This window comes from Dicentrarchus labrax, unplaced genomic scaffold (assembly GCF_905237075.1).
Source record: "Dicentrarchus labrax unplaced genomic scaffold, dlabrax2021, whole genome shotgun sequence".
In the NCBI taxonomy this organism is placed as follows: domain Eukaryota; kingdom Metazoa; phylum Chordata; class Actinopteri; family Moronidae; genus Dicentrarchus; species Dicentrarchus labrax.
The window spans coordinates 4,901,317-4,917,518 of NW_026136707.1; the positions used below are offsets into that span (position 1 = coordinate 4,901,317).

A 16,202-nucleotide genomic window follows, 5' to 3' on the forward strand; every position below is an offset into this window, starting at 1 on the left:
CATCAAATTATCAATTAAGGCATAAAAACTCCCACAAACAAAAAAAGACAACTGTTTTCAATTGGAGATCATTTCATTTTTGTTTTATTAGAAACATTTACAATACATCTTGAATCTTGGAAAAATAACAAAGAACCAGAACTAACATGGCGCAGATACAATAATAATAATAAAAATGTCTCCAAAAAATGTAATTCACAAAAAAACATGTGCTATAACAAATAAACCTGCAATATCACATGCCTTGTAAGGGCATGGCATACTGTAACAGAGTTCAAAGACTTCTTTTTTTTTTTTTTTTTTTCCATCCATCAAAGTTGACGGTCAGCCACAGAGAGCCACATTGGTAACCCTCTTTCACTGTTCACAGAGAAACCAGAAACTAACGCCAGGTGATGCTGGCCCAAAAACTAATGCACTACGACCACTATTAGACCGGTATGAAACACCTCTACTGTGCTGGAAAAATTGGAAACGCTACCAAAGACAAACTGTCAGACTGTATTGGCCTCTTTGGAAAAGGTTGCGAGTTTCACCAGCGAGTGCCACTTCAGACCCCGTCCTTTACATGCAGCAGAAAATGTGCCATTGTAGTGTTTTCGTCAAGTTTTATTTATCCGTATCAACTCTTAAACGAAGAACTTCAAGTTAATCAATATGAGGTGCAAACAGTCTTTCATCACTAACAGGTAACTGAGAATACAAAATCCGACTTTGATGTGGGGACTGAAATGGTCTCTTTGCCTGGCTCCAAACTCATGTCAACTTTCCAGTTTCCAAAGAGACTCCAACTATGAAAATCTACAGAGGAGAAACAGCCCAGGTGCACTGATGTCAAAGGACAACACAGGACCTGCACCATTTCTCCTGTCTAAGTGACCATACAACATACATGCAAACTAGTACGGTAATGAATCTGTTGTGTGTATATGTGTGCATCTAGTTACATAGATCTACTACACAGTGCGCTGTTGTCCTCTCCTAGATGCCTCCGCTCAATTTGCACATTTCACCTAATTAACACATTAGGGAAAGTCTCTCATGAAGGCTGTCTTTAAGCTGATTATGCTCCGTCGCTAGTGATCACAAACTGTCTGAGTAGTAGATGTAGAAAATGTATGAATGAAAGTGTGTACAAGTTATGTGTGGCCCTTTTGGCGAGAGGGTCACAGCTGCCTCATTCATTCCAAGCGTTGCAGTCGTAACATGTTTTATACGTTTGATAAGTAAAAGCGAGTTTAGATTACAGAGGAAATGAGTTATGTGTTTCAGTCAGTAACATGGGGTTAGTTGAAGGGGAGAAAGGGGTTACAGCAAGCAGCACTGCACAAAGAATGCTGATGCAGGAAAAATATATAATTGAGGCACAAAATTGATGCTCTGTGACTAAAATATCTCCAAATTCTAAAAAATATTATATTATTTTCTGTAATTATTCCATTGTGAATGCACCGATGTTGAAGTAGTGCATGTCTGAAGTTAAAATTTAAGCTATGGGGAACTCTCGTTCCATTTACTTCATTTACCATGAAGTACGTGGAAAAGACGAGCGTCCATAACTTTCATAAATAAAACTTCTAAACTTCTTTTCTCATTTTACTTATTAGTAGAAACTGACTTCCCTGTGTTTAGAAATATATTAACTTCTTGTAATTTTAATTAAAAAACAAAATGTCTTGAGGTTACTCATAAATATGTTGCTTCATTTTTTTTTTTTTTACTTTTCATAAATAACTTCCAGATACTGACTTCTTTTTTTTCCTCTGCTTTCTATGAAATAATAACCCATGTTAGCAAAATAGATTTGAGAAATTGTAATATGTTTTTTTTTATTCATTTTAAGTTACTTTCTATAAATGTATGTGGAAGAACTCAAATATAGTCTACGTTGAAAACCTGTCGCAAATCCTTTCCAAAAAACAAACAAAAACTTAAAGCTCACTTGTAAATTGACAAAACAATAAGCATAAGGAGTGCATTGAGTTGAGTGGTCTTTTTTTTTTTTTTTTTTTTTTTTTTTTACATTCAAATGCATTACTTGCTCAATGTGTGATTTAGACAGGTTGGTACAATTGCTTAAGTGCATCCATTGAAAATAAGGATTTCCTATCACTCCTTAAAAGGGATTCTACATAAATGCATAAAGACCTTTTCATATCAAGAGAAGAAAAACATCAACAGTTTCTACCATTACTATAATAGTAAGCTTAATACAATATTGTAAATAATACTAACAAGAACTTAATGAATCAAATGTCACTGTGAGTCACCCCACCCCTTTGTTGCACCACTGAATTAAAAAGTATTTCATACTGGGTGAGTTGGACAAATGAAACTTACACCTTAGCATATTCTTAAGAATCATAATTAAACTTTATGTATCGATTAGTTAAACTACACGGTAAATATATGATTTTAAACCGATGTTCACTTTAAAGTCTTAAAGCTTTTTATACACTTTAGGTATCAGGCTGATGAATTCGTTATGCGATCTTAACTTTTTTCTGATAAATCTTACCTACTTTACTAACATGCAGTTAAACTTAAGGATACAGTTAATGGCTCTCTAAACGATATTAACTAAAAACAGCGTTGTGTTGTTCACTATTACACTGTCACTTTGTTTACACCTAAACGTAATCCCTCACAGTTTACTCTGAGGGTCCTAAAAAATTAAGAATTCAGCCTGAATTTTCACTGACTTGTCATTGTCAACACAATTCCTTGTCTGTCTATTTTTTTTTTTATTTCTTGGGCAGTCCCGTTTTATCTCAACTTCTCAACATCGGTCAGTTTTTCAGAAAGATTAAGATATTCCCTGGACTGTTTTTCTCCCAACAACCTAACCAGGACAATAGAAAAGTACTCAAAGGACTGTGTAAGTGCCAGGATGTGCTTTAAGCTGATCTCTTTGGGGAGAAGTAAGTCTGTTACCGGCGCCTCTGTAGTATTAAACTAATCTTACAACACTGAAACATGATATGCCTTCATTTCACAGATATCGATTGAGTGGCTTCTAAGACTTTTGGGTAAACAGAGTAATTCTAGCTATGCGATTATTTCTTAATAATCCTGATTCAATAAACTCTAAACCAAGTTGATTTTGATGCTAAAATAAGTTAACTCAAGTGATAAGTTAGTTCATGTTCTCTTCTTGTATTTTGTTCTTTGGCTATGTCTGACCTTTTTCTTTCAAAAACAATAAGAGATGAAAAAGTAGGTGCACGTATCAAATAGAGCCATGAAATCAGAAACCTATAATTACTATGTAAACAGAAATCATCTTAAGATATGCTGTAAGTAACACGTCTGCCCTGTATGTAATTTAACAAAGAATAACGAGTGTAAAGAATCAAAGATTGACAACATGACTGCAGAAAGAGAGTGACTGGTACATCATATCATGTTGTCCTACCCTCTCCTTCTCACTACTGTGTGTACGTTCTAGACCAAAGCCTTCGAGACATCAGTCTGTCATAAGTAAAGTCACCAGCTCCTGCTTTTTAACAAGCAGGACAGACTCCAGTGCTTATGCTCTGGTCTTGCTGTTTGTTTACACTTCAGGGATCACTTTTACAGCGTAATGAGATTTCCTCTTAAGTCACAGAAATTGCAGTTTCATCTTTTCAGTGCTACTCAGGAGAAGGAATCCTTAAGTTTGTCTTGACCCACCCTGTGATCTGATTGATATTCAAAAAAGTTTAAAAAAAAATTAAATAAAATAAAAAATTAGGAATTAAATGACTAAGACCCTGATGAACACAACAAGAACAATTACTTATCCTGAAACGGTTACTAATTAATTATATCTCTGTTTCAACTGGCATGAATCCATAATGAATTTTAAGCAGATATGAGACAAAAATGCAACGGTATTATCCTAATAGTGAAGGTCAATTTCTGAATAGAATATTATTTAAAGAACTGACTAAGCAGGCTCCTTTGTTTATTGTCCCAGTATAGTCATATTATTGCTTTTCATCCTAATATACATAGAAACTGATTTATTCATTTGGGCTTAGGTTATTACACATACTATTCATTTGAGTTTTTATTTGAGATTGGATTTATACATCAGCGGCTTTATAAAGGATATTCATTATTACAGCTTATAGTAGTGTCTGGTTAATTTCTTATCTATATATTTGGATGAAATACTAAGTTAATCAGTTTAAATAATATTTCTTAAATGTATGGATCTATCTAATATACTATTATAGTCAAAAAGGAGGATGGGGCGCATATATAAAAGATTTACTCTCCCTAAAACTCAGAAACATTTTGAATTCCATAAGCTAAAACATTGACAATGACACCTTCAGTTTGTAAAAATAATCAAAACCTCACTTCAAGCGGGGCCTTTGTCTGGATGTTCATAACCGATACACATACTGTATTTACATAGATGCTCAGAGTGCTTTCCAATAAAGTACAATACTCATTAACTTATACAGCGTCTAAATAGGGAGATTCTCAAATAAGCCCTCTCTTCATTAAACCAGTGCAAAACTCAACCAAGTCATCAGCATTGACTAAATGGATGAGAGGTCTCCCAAATTACAACTAGTACTACTGTAGTATTAAGAACAAGAACCACCATAATACAAAAAAATGATAGGGAATCCTTATGTGCATGTCTTTCAAATTCTATGAAATGTATTTCACCATCAGTGGTCGGTTTGGTATTAATCAAATGCGCATGTTTTGTAATAAGGTGCTCTACTTTATATTTTAAGAAAAGTGTTGAAGAGCCTAATTTCCTGAATCCCTCTAATCCCCACCCAAGCAGTTTGATTCACATTCTTTTCTCCAAAAATAAAGTATTTTAAAAGTTGTTTTAGGGGGCGGTACTATCAAAGGCCAAAGTTGCTACCTTGTATGCCAAAGTAATGGCGATATTTTAGTAAAAAATATTAAGGCAGAAAACAAAATAACAAAAATACTACGTTCAAAGAACAGTGTCGTACTGCCTTGAATTTGACATTGAAAGCTTAAGCCAAACCACTGTGCAATTTCTCCATCCATAAAATCATAACTATTCTTTCTTTCTACATCAGATAGATTTCAGGGTACTTTTTTGCAAGTACAGTGCTTTCCCTGCAGTCCACAGGCGAGTGGTCTGCTTTAAATGTTTATTTATTTATTTATTGTTTAAAAAGGAGGGGCCTTTGTGTCCAAGAAGACACAATCTGTAACTGTTAGTTCTTTTTTTGAGACAGAAGCCGAGTTGAATTGTTCTCTAGCACAACGCGAGAGAGGCCTGCTGAATCACCGGTGTTCCCCATCACCACTACTGGCCCACATGTGACAACAACTCAAAATTCGCTGCAAGACTTGAGTGATCAATAAAACTGCTGCAAGGTTTAATATTTTTGGAGCATACTTGTCTCTTTCTCCAGCCAAAATGACCCCCCCCCCTCCCCTATCATTCAACAGCTTTAATCCCTACCCCCATCCGCTCTCCTCTAGCCCTCTGAAATCCCCAGGCTGGGGCTAAGGCAGACGCAGAGGGTGTGTAATTTGATTCAGCATGAGTGCTGGTTAAATGGGGCGTTTCCTCTGCTTTCCTGTCAATTACAATTGTCTGATTTCATTCTGGAAGCTCAAAGCGGGGGGGGCTGCCATTGGCTGAAGCCCGGGTGTCCATAGTGAAGGGGCAGCTGCAGGATGTCCCATACAGTAGCGAGCTGACACGATCTGCACTGGCGCTGTCACACAAACACGACCCCATACAAATTTCAGGGTGGTGCAGTTGGGGAGTGTGGGGGGGGGAGTTAATGCTGCACCCCCGTGCGATAGGATCACGCAATCTTTCTTTGTAGGTAAGCACGTACATTATCCTCATTTGCAAAGGGTATACAGGAAATTGTGCGACATTAACGCTGAAAACAGGTAACTGGTATATCTCCTGATAACTGTAGATAATTTATTTTGCTGCTAAGCCTCCCCTCATTTCACAGGCGCTGCCAAATTCAGCTAGTGTCTTTCAAATTTTGTATGTGTGTGTGTGTGTGTTTTGGGACAAAAGAGGCCCCCTCTCCCCAGTAGGGACAGCTCAGAGCAGCAGAAAAGGAGAGGAAAAGGGGGGAGGAAGGGGCAAGAGGGAGTGGAAGGAGGGGGTCCTATTCGCCCAGCTGCATCCAGACCGTCCAGCCCCCTCTCTGTGCCTGTAACACTGGGGTGGGGCGCGCTGCGGGACCCTGTCCTACCCCTCATACAGTTCCAGAGTCCCCACACGGTCCGCACCTGGACCAACCCATTTGCCTAATTATCAATGAGTAGATCCAGGCCGTGTCCGAGCACTCTGCAGCCCACGCCGCTACCGGGCCCAGACAATACGCCCCACTCAGCGAGGCCTTCGAAAGCAAACGATCGAACTGTAAGCAGGGGGAGACATAAAAGCCAAAGAAAAGAGAGAAAGAAAGGGGGCTAGGCGAGACCTCCAACTTGGGGTCACAGCCACAGTGTGCCATGAAACACCTGCTCCTGTACAGCTTTGCTAATTACAGGGGAGACAGCTGGCCCCTCAGAGCTCACACATAATGCTGTTAGAATTGGGGACGTGGAGTAAGGATTACTGATTTGGGGCTCTGTATTTTACAGTGTCAACTATTTTAATCTGAGTCTGCTGCTGATTCAGGAAACATTTTACAGTTTTACTCGGCTTCTGTCCACATACTAATTCTCCTCTTTATTTACAGTGCACACCTCAGAGAAATGCTTGTTGACTAGAGCTCTTGCTGTGTCCTATATCGTTCAGCGACTGTGGCCAAATGACCACACAAGACAATAAAGCGCGGTTAAGGTGGCTTTGAAACAAGTCCATTGGGGAGACAGATATCGAGAACTAGCCAACTGGATGAATTCCAAGGCTTTCGGCCTCACAAATTAAATCAGTGCTTTAAGCCAACCCAGGAACCACATGCTTTTCAAGTGCCACGAGGAGCAAGCATTACTGAATCTTTTCAACAAACTGCAGTGACCAAAGTGTAATCAATGGCTACTGGAAAGAAAATTTGACTGATACTTTATACAACTTTTATCTATCTCTGTGAATAATCACACCAATAAAATGTAACCAATTGTTATAAATAAATGTTGTAATGTCCTATCCCTTCTTAGGATTAATCTGGTTTATAAGACTTTAAGGTATAAGAATGAAATATGGGGGTGTCTTTTGTTTTCTTGTAAAGGTTACATGGCTTTGACCGGAACCAATCTATTCACATTTTCATTTTGCTAAAATTAATATCTATTTTGGACCTATTATATCAAACCACAATCACAGTAAAACTGAAAAGGCTGAATTCACCTTCACATCAGTTCCCAAAATTTCCAGGTATGATTGAAAATCCTATTTTAGACAAAGATGATTGTAAGGTGCAATGAAAATTCTGTTTTTTTTCCTTCTAATAACAACATTGACTTTCTAGGTCAGTCAGGTGCAGATTGGGTACCTCAACAATCATCTTCCTTCCATATAAACCCACTTCATGGTAAAATAAAAATTTGAATAATAAAATGTTCACATTACTGTCTACCTCTGCCTACACTGTGATTCATGAATGAAAAACAGCAGCAGTCAAAAAACTGAAAATGCAAGGTACTATACTTCTCTTATAAACAAAACTTTTATAAAATATATATGCATATATATATATAAAAGAAAAACTTAAAAATATTTCTTATACTTTTTAGTAAAGCAAGCAGTGCCTTCTAAAATATCTGCTTGGTTGTTTTTAAATTTTCTGAAAAACAAAAATGTGTATTATAATAATAATCATAATAACAGTAAATAATTATTGAACAAACACTGACAAAACTAATGATAAAAACTGATGTGGTTCCTTAGGAGAATATTCGGATGGCCTGTGTGACCTGGGTGTGGCACACTGGGCACTCCGGGTGGTTGAGCTCACAGATTCGGATGGCACACTCCATGCAGAAGAGGTTATGGCCACAGGGCACCAAGGCAGCCGTCACTTTGCTTTCAAAGCAGGTCATGCAGTCCCGCACAGTGGCCGGTGGCGAGTCCGGCACTGGCAGACGGCCTGGGAAACCCTCGCCGGCTGAGGTGGGCTCGCTGTGGGCGCGGCGGGCCTGGGCATGAGGTGAGCCGGCTACGGGCACAATGCTGGTGACTGAAGAGTTGTTGGTGCTTCCACCTCCGCAGGGCTCTGGTAAGCCAGGGGAGAGTCTGGTCAGGGGGAGCGGGAGGCCTCCAAAGCTCTTGGAACGCTGCTGGGCGTAGAAGGCCACCTGTTTGGGGTAGTCAGGATCGCCCCAGCTCTGGGTACCCTCTGATCCAAAATAAGAGCAAGGCTTCTCTCCAGAGCTGGAGAAGTTGCTCTTGTTGTAGATTCCCCCTCCCTCACTTCCTCCTCCCCCTCCCCCTCCAACCATGGCATCTGAGAAGTTCTGGCGGTAGCTGCTGGTGAGAGGCTTGCGCTGGCCCCCCTGCAGCCCCCACACCTGCTGTAGCCGGCTCTCCAGACCACCGCTGCTGCCCGCTGGGCTGCTTCCACCATTCGGCCCCAGACAGTCGTTCTCGTTATTGTGGTCATGCAGGCCTCCTGTTCGGAAAGCGATGTGTGCTTCAATCTCCTCGCGGGCCCGCTCGGCGTTGCTCGGTGACCCTGTGATTTCAAAGACAGGGTCGCGGTCTCGACTGGGAGTGACGATGTAAGTACAGGTTTGCTGCTGGATGCGTTTGATGGTGGATCCTTTAGGCCCCACTACCAGCCCCACAACACGGTATGGCACTCTCACCTGAATGGTGGTCTGACCTGGCAAAGGTGTGGGCGGGGAGCCGCTAAAGGACACTCCCAGCTTGTTGCGGGATGCCCGGAGCATGGAGAAGTGCTCTGCAGCAGAGATGATTTCACGGCGGGCCAGTGCAACATCCTCCTTCCGGCCAGTGATTAAGAACACAGGCTCCTCTCCTCTAACGGGGGTTTTGATGTAGGTGTTGGTCTTGGCCCTCAGGGCTTTGATCTTGCAACCTGCAGAGACACCGAAATACATTTTAAAATAAGTAAATAGGATACATCGGATAAATTTTGTGACTCACAGATCAAGTGAAACGGTTACAAGTGAGAACACACTTTGCTATCAACCTGAGCTCACAAAAATATCTCCTTAGTTCACTGTAAATTCAGATTTGTTCACTGGTTATGATAGTTTCACCTAATATGATGCAGGTTTTTACTGGCCAGGGAGTAATTATCATGATTTATGAGGTTTCAAGCACCTAAGCATTAGTGTACTTCTCTAGTGTACTTATTTTTTAGCTCTAAATCAAACACACAAATTACTAAGAGATACATGGATGATGCAGAGGCACTGGTCAGCGTAGACTGGAGTGTTTTGGAGGGTTGTAAGAGCAAATGCAATATATTTGCCCTATGCTGGTGAGCAATCGCTTTCCGACCTCTCCTTGAACTTAGGAGACAATACAGTCAATCCACATATGCTTTGTTTTTGGGCCTTTTATTGCTCTATATCTGCCCTGTTTCTGATCAGTGCGCAATAGTTTACTCTATTAAGTGCTTTTAAGGCAGAGAGTGCAGGTTGATGTTATTTCATGACAAATTACTTGCCATTGTAATGGGACAGAACAGGACATGGAGTAAATCAGTAATTATTTCAGAGGATTGTCAGGTGCATTTGAGGTCAAGAGGAACATGCTAAGAAAAGACGTAGCAATTCTGTTCCCATTACACCCCATGAAGAATGCATCAAGTCGTTTTCATTCAGAAACTCTGGCAGCTTCCTCATTAATACATTCACGTTTATTGACGACCTAAACATGCCTTTCCCGTTTCGACCGTGTCTTAAAGAGGCCGGTGCATCTCTTTGGACAAGCAAGAATTATCAGGCACCTATATCTTCCTGTTGAACAAATTTCACCAGACTCCAAGTGCTTCACATCACACAGCACATCATTGCATTACCTATCTGAAAATCACAGCAGCAGCAGGTATCAGAATACCTTATGGTGAAGAGGAATGTAACTCTAATGCTACTAAATAGGCCTACTTTGTTCAGGAACACTTACTTCTCAGGGACCCGTGGTGCGGACAGAAGGACAGTGATGCTCTAAAGGTTTAGTATTGCTCATATCCAAAATGTGAAAATGCCCTTTGTGGCCATTGCCTGGTATTAAGCTAATAGACCTGTTCATGCCACGGGGATCAAAGAGCAATTGCCAAATTCCTTTTCTCGAACTACATTGTACCTTTTAATTAGTCCAAATTAATGTCTCAATTAAATAATTATCTGTAAACAAAATAGGCAAAGATTAATTACTTGCAACCAGAAATTGAGGTCACTTGTGACAATTGTATTTTCGACTGTGGTGTAAGAGGTGCCTGTGATTCAAAACAAAGCCACCCTTGATCTGAAGTGCTCCAGAGGAAGGTACAAGAGCATCCTCTGGAATCAATGCCTGTGACTCCCGACAGGAGAAAACAATCATATCCAACCCTTTCTTCGTGACAGGATACTCCGTTTGCCAGATTCACCAGGCGGGCTGTGATGCATGGTGCTGAGAAGAAGGGGGTGTGTATGTAGTGCTAACTAACGAAGGGCCTGAATCAAAAGCAGCTCGACTCAAATCCCCCCAAATCAGCACTTCTTCTCGGTCAAGGCAAAAGGGTCCTCTCCTTGCACTTGTGCTCACTGGATCCACCCTCCGGCTGTCTTCGGTTACCCCATTAAAATTCAAAACTTACACTTCAGAGTAAAGAACAGGAGCCGCAATGGGAGACAAGGGGCACTTAGCAACACAAAGTAAATCCACATTACCACAGCAGTGGAGCAAGAAAGGAGAGTGTTGGTAAAAGAAGCCATCCCAACTCCTCTGAACCCCCTTTGACATTATTCGCGACCTGTTTGTTTTTGTTGCATGATAAATCAGGATTTGCTAATGGTACCTTATCCACCCTGCAGTGTTTGTACTTCTCTCAGTCCGACCGCCTATTACTCCCTCTCCTGACAGACAACCATGTGGTATTGAGAGTGTGCAGTGAAGTGGGGCTCATGAGGAGCCCCTTGTGTTGAGCTCCAAGGCGTGACTCCCATTCAGCTTTTAAATGCTATACTGCCCTTCCGTCCCCATCCTTGTTTTTTCTGCCCCTCTCACCCATGGGTCCATCACAACAGTTAACAATGGGTGCAGCCACACAAACACCACCACCAAGCAGAAGAAAGAAGACAAAAAAAATCTACTTCTGGGTCCCCTGCTTCAAAAGCAACTTAGGTTCAAGCTTGGTTGTACACAAATATGGAACTTGGATAGAGCAAAAAAATTAAAAATTCACCTGACAACAGCTTTACTACAAATAAGCACAAACAACTGAATTTTCTGTTTTTTAAATAAGGATTCCCACCTCCTGGTGCAACTTCTCGCTGAGTCACCCTTTAAGGCCATCCCGTGTGCCAAGCAGAAACACTGTCTTAATGCGCCCCTCCCCTCATCCCCCGACTTTCACACCTTTGTTTGACAGCTGCTGTCATTCAACTTCAGGTCTTTGTTCAATAAAAAAAACCTCCAACTGCAAGAAAAATGGGGCAGAACCTGTAATGTGTCTGGAATTGAACTTTCCAACTCCCTCGTTTGAAAAAAAACAAGTGGACCACGCTCGCTCTATTGTCCAATTGTGTCACTGGGGCAGTGCGCAACATAAACAACGAGCTGAATAAATGTGGAAAGAGGCACAACATCTTCCACCACTGAGACCAAACGTGTATATTCTGGCCATTTTCCTATCAACCATTTAAAAGTGAAAGACATTCCTCTCCTCGCCTGCTGCACGTTGCCTTTTTTGAACAGTCTGGCGCGTCTCAGACGACAAAGGAAGCAAGTGCTCTCCGTGCTCCAGTGTGTGTCTGTGCGCTGACATTGATGGCGTGGATGTAGAATAATTCGCCCAGTAGGGAACGGGGGGGTGGGCGGGGGTGGGGTGGGCTCTCTCTCATGCTCTCTGTGCAAATTCACTCCAAAAAAAAAAAAAAAAAAGCAAAAGCTAAATAAAACCCCCAAAAGCAGCGAAACGACTTGTTTCAATGTGTGAGTGTTAGGATGAGTACACGAGAACTTGCAACATTGTGGCTGAAAAAGTGGGAGGCTGATGTCTCGGGGGAGTACAAAAAACACGCGAGCACACACACACACACCACTCCCTTTTCTTTGTCAAATAACACCAGGTAACAGTTAGAGAACAAAAAACAAAGCACACGGGAAACCACGGCGGGGGTAATGCAGCACTGTTAGTGGGATAAAAGCACTAAGTTTGACGGGGGAAATTATTTGCAAGCCAGCGGTTTACCTTGTCTCCCCACTATTTCGGCCACATGTTCAGAGCTGGGCACTGGGACGCATTCTGTTATGTTGCAGCCTCGTCCTTTCGTCTCACTTGAGGAGCTCTCGTACAGGGCGCACAACTTGCTCTTCCCTTGCAGAATCGCCGTGTCCCCGCCACCTCCGACGCTGTTCGTGTGGTTGTGGTGGTTGTTGTTATTGTTACTCCGGTCCTGTACTCCTGTTGTTGGGGCTCCGCCGCCGTCCTCGCCTTCCCCGAGCCCCAGCAGAGACAACTGGCCCAGCGCGACCCTGAGGGCACGGGAGTCGTCTTCCTCCTCGTCGGGCGGCACAAGGAGACCTTCGCTTCCGAAGCCGGAGCCGGCCAGATCCCCGCCGTAGCCCCCATTTTTCTCCATGATCCCTGCTAGAACCAGCAGGCTAGGCATGGCTAACAAAAGAGTGTGTGAGACAAAGACAGGGGAAAGAGACTGGAGAAACAGCACCCGTGCCGCCTCCTCCTCACCCCCTCCTCCTTCCAATTCCCCCCTTTGCGCTAGTCCCTCCCATAGACCGGCCCCCTCTCTCTCTATCCAGACTTTCAGTACAGTAGTCTCTCTCCGAGCTCCAGGCAAACGGGACACAAGGCCGTCTGCACGATAGATGGGGCGGGCGATGTGTTGCTCCACCCAGTCTGGTTTACACAGCTCCCCTCCTCGCCGAGACAAAACGAGCCGCCCTCCCGTTGTACCATTCCGTCTCAGGTTCCCAAGCCTGTGGCATCTCAAATCAAGCTCCTTCCCCCCCCCCCCCGTTACCTATAGAAGAGCAGAAAATACCTCATAGTTTACATCCTGCACCGCACTCGTCTCAACGCACACTGGTCCGCGGCTCTCTAGAGCTGCAGTGTAGCCCGAAAACCGCATTTCGGCGACTTATGTAAGAATAGCCATCCAGGATGTAAACAGTTGCGTATCAAAAGGTGCAAGTACAGTGCGCACATGGTTCATCTGGTGGTGAAAAGATGATGTCAACTTTAACGTTCAGAGAAAAAACGAGCTGCTCCTGCATATTATGGGTGGGATCGCGGACCATCTGACATGAATTTTGAGAGTAAAGGAGTTAGTGGCATTTTTTTTTTGGGGGGGTGTCCGCCCACCTCTATGTAGCCGTGCTTTGCGGCAGGTCACCGCGTTGTTGTCTCCGGCGCCGTTGCGCATGAGGATGTTATGTATAGGAGGGAAAGAGGGTGTCTGGAGGGGGCGGTGGGGGCTGTATACGAGGAGGAGAAGAGAAAGGGAGTTGTCAGACAGGCGTTGCAGACCCTATGCAGCGAGGGAGCATCAGAAAAGCCCTCACACATTTCCCGTTAAAAAAAAAAACACACACACACACAAAAAAAACCAAGGGTTTTGCAGCAGCCCCGGTGAACAAAGAACCGCGCCGTTCGTTTCGCGCACAGACTCCCCAAGATGTCCTCGACAGAAGCCACGCCTGACGGCATGGTTGTAGTACAACACAAAGACTCAAACTGCAGCAATAAGAAGTAATAATAATAAAATAATATAATAATAAAATAACAAGAATGATTATCATTGTATTAATTTAGTTAGACTTTTCTTCAATTTTTGGAGTTTTTTTTAGGTTTCAAACAGGTAGCAAAGTACCTGCAACTTACATTTATTGCCATTAAAACCTGGAAATTTTCATTTATCTGCAATAGATAAATAAGTAAGACCAGAAAAAAATAAAGTGAGGAGATTTCTCTTATACTATAATTATTTTATTACTGAGTTGTAAATTATCATTACTCTTGGGTCACCACCATAAATAAAGCTTTGAGGAAACATTGCGTCTGGTATATAAAATTGCCATACAGTGCTGAACAGCAACTGATGTCATGTTTTCAGCTTCCTTGTCAGTCTAACTGGAGCTTAGCCTATCGTTACCATCTGTGCATATGCATGGTTGGGATGTACAGTGAGTATGTGTTGCGTAAGGCCACCTGAATGACGAGGCAAACTCTGGGGATGTTTTTCTCTGAGAAAACATTAATTGCTCCACCGCTTCACCGTCCATATGAGCAAAAACAATAAATAAAACACAATAAAAACACTGAATTTGATGTCCACTGATGTTTATATATTCATTTCTGTTGAAAGGAAATTTCTTGAAATCTGTGTGTGTGCTTTGTGTTCCCAGGGGAGGTGTTGAATTCACTCTATAGATGACTTGTGCATTTTAACTCCCTCCATTAAACCCAATTATTAATTCTCCATCATACGTGGTGTTTTCTCACACTCTACCTGTAATAAGAAAAACTTAAACACACACGCGGTCTTCCATTTGGGCTTATATGACAGACTGAGCGTGGCATGTGACTCTAAGGGAGATTCAGCATGAATATTTTAGCATTTCTAGTGAGAACGCCTTCTGCCTTTTAATAACACATAGAATTGAGCAACAATATAATCACAAATTTCCAAACACCATGTCTGAAAATAGAATAAAATATAAATGTTGTGATAAAACTGCTACCAGAACGATAGAGCAGGTGTATTTACATGCATAATCACAGTCTAGACGCGCTCTCTGGGTGCCAATCAGGAAGGGGTTTGTTCCCCAAGGGTGTGTTGCAGATGAGAACTCACAGGGAGACTCCTGGTAAGAGTCCTGGATTAAAACATCCCCTCTCCACCCAATAACATGGATAAAAAGCAGCAGCAGGAAGAGAGCAGGATGGCGTGATGCATGAAGGACTAGAGGGTGGGCCCGGGGGGTCTGCCCCCAATCCCCACCCCACCCATTGGAGAGACCAGAGGATTGGGTGAGAGCATGGTTGGGATGGGGACGAGCACCACACAAGGGCCAGCTTCTCAGTGGTGCACTGAGTATGCCAGTGTGTCCAAGAGGTCGTCTGGCTCCATTAAAAGGGGTCCGCCGGGAGTCCAGAGCCCCAATCAATAAAAAGCATGGATCTGGGATAGTGTTTCCCCCCATTCAACACATCCCTCTCTGCCTGGATGTGTGAGTTAGGCTTGGCCTGTTGGAGGCCTGATTGGTGATGCTGTTGTACCACATAACCTTTGTGACCCTGAACTAAACCTTCTCTTGCTCTGAATGAGCCACAGCAGGTCTGGTCTTTCATTTAGACCTCACTGCCTATGGCTTTAGGCTACAATTCTCACTTGCACACTTGTGTTTCTGTGTGCATATGTGTGTGTGCGTGTGTTAGCTACACTTGTGAAACACAGAGTGTTGAGGTCATGTTACTTGCACACAAAAAAACTCAATGATCTTGACCATCTGGTCGTCACAGTAGTGCGGTTTCTCTTTTTTTCCCCCGATGAAAGGCTGACTGGCATCTTTGGGGAGATGCTGTGGTTTACTGTGCCGCAGAGACACATACCAATCTCTTTGTCCAAGAACCCATGCAAATATTGCTCTCACCTATGGACAGTTTCTGTCTTTCAAAGAGAAAAGCTTAATAGGTTGTAAAGACATGTCTGTGAATCCCTAAAGGACATCCCTTTGACTTCCACGGCCAGATGTCCTTTTCAAGACTTTTCTGGTGCCCCGCTGTCACTTGAATGAGGCTTCTGTGAGCACAAAGGGATATGTTGGCTAAGCACCACGTGCTGATGCCATAGTGAACGAGCTCTCAGGGATGATGTAAGACCTCATGCAAATGATACCACATCTTGTGCTCATGAGCTGACGAGAGCCCTGAAGTCGATCAGCTGCACAAATGAAACACTAAATGCAGTGGCCACGTTGTGTGTGGGGTTTTCCCTTCTGTATTAACAAAAGAAAAGTTTTATTTGGTTGTTTTTTTTGTATTTGTTTTTATTTGATGTATTAATTTGTTTTTTCCCACTTTTTTTCATGGGAGAAAAGGGCA

At 42.5% G+C, this 16,202-nt stretch overlaps 1 protein-coding gene across 1 annotated transcript; it reads right to left on the reverse strand.

Moving 5' to 3' along the window:
- Positions 1 to 67: 67 nt before the first annotated feature.
- On the reverse strand, positions 68 to 12,836 carry mex3a (mex-3 RNA binding family member A). Its single transcript, XM_051405315.1, has 2 exons — positions 12,330 to 12,836; positions 68 to 9,002 (listed from the first exon to the last, which is right to left on the reverse strand). Exons 1-2 carry the CDS (start codon positions 12,748 to 12,750, stop codon positions 7,849 to 7,851), a joined length of 1,575 nt encoding a protein of 524 aa, XP_051261275.1. The 5' UTR covers positions 12,751 to 12,836; the 3' UTR covers positions 68 to 7,848.
- Between the last annotated feature and the right edge of the window lie 3,366 nt (positions 12,837 to 16,202).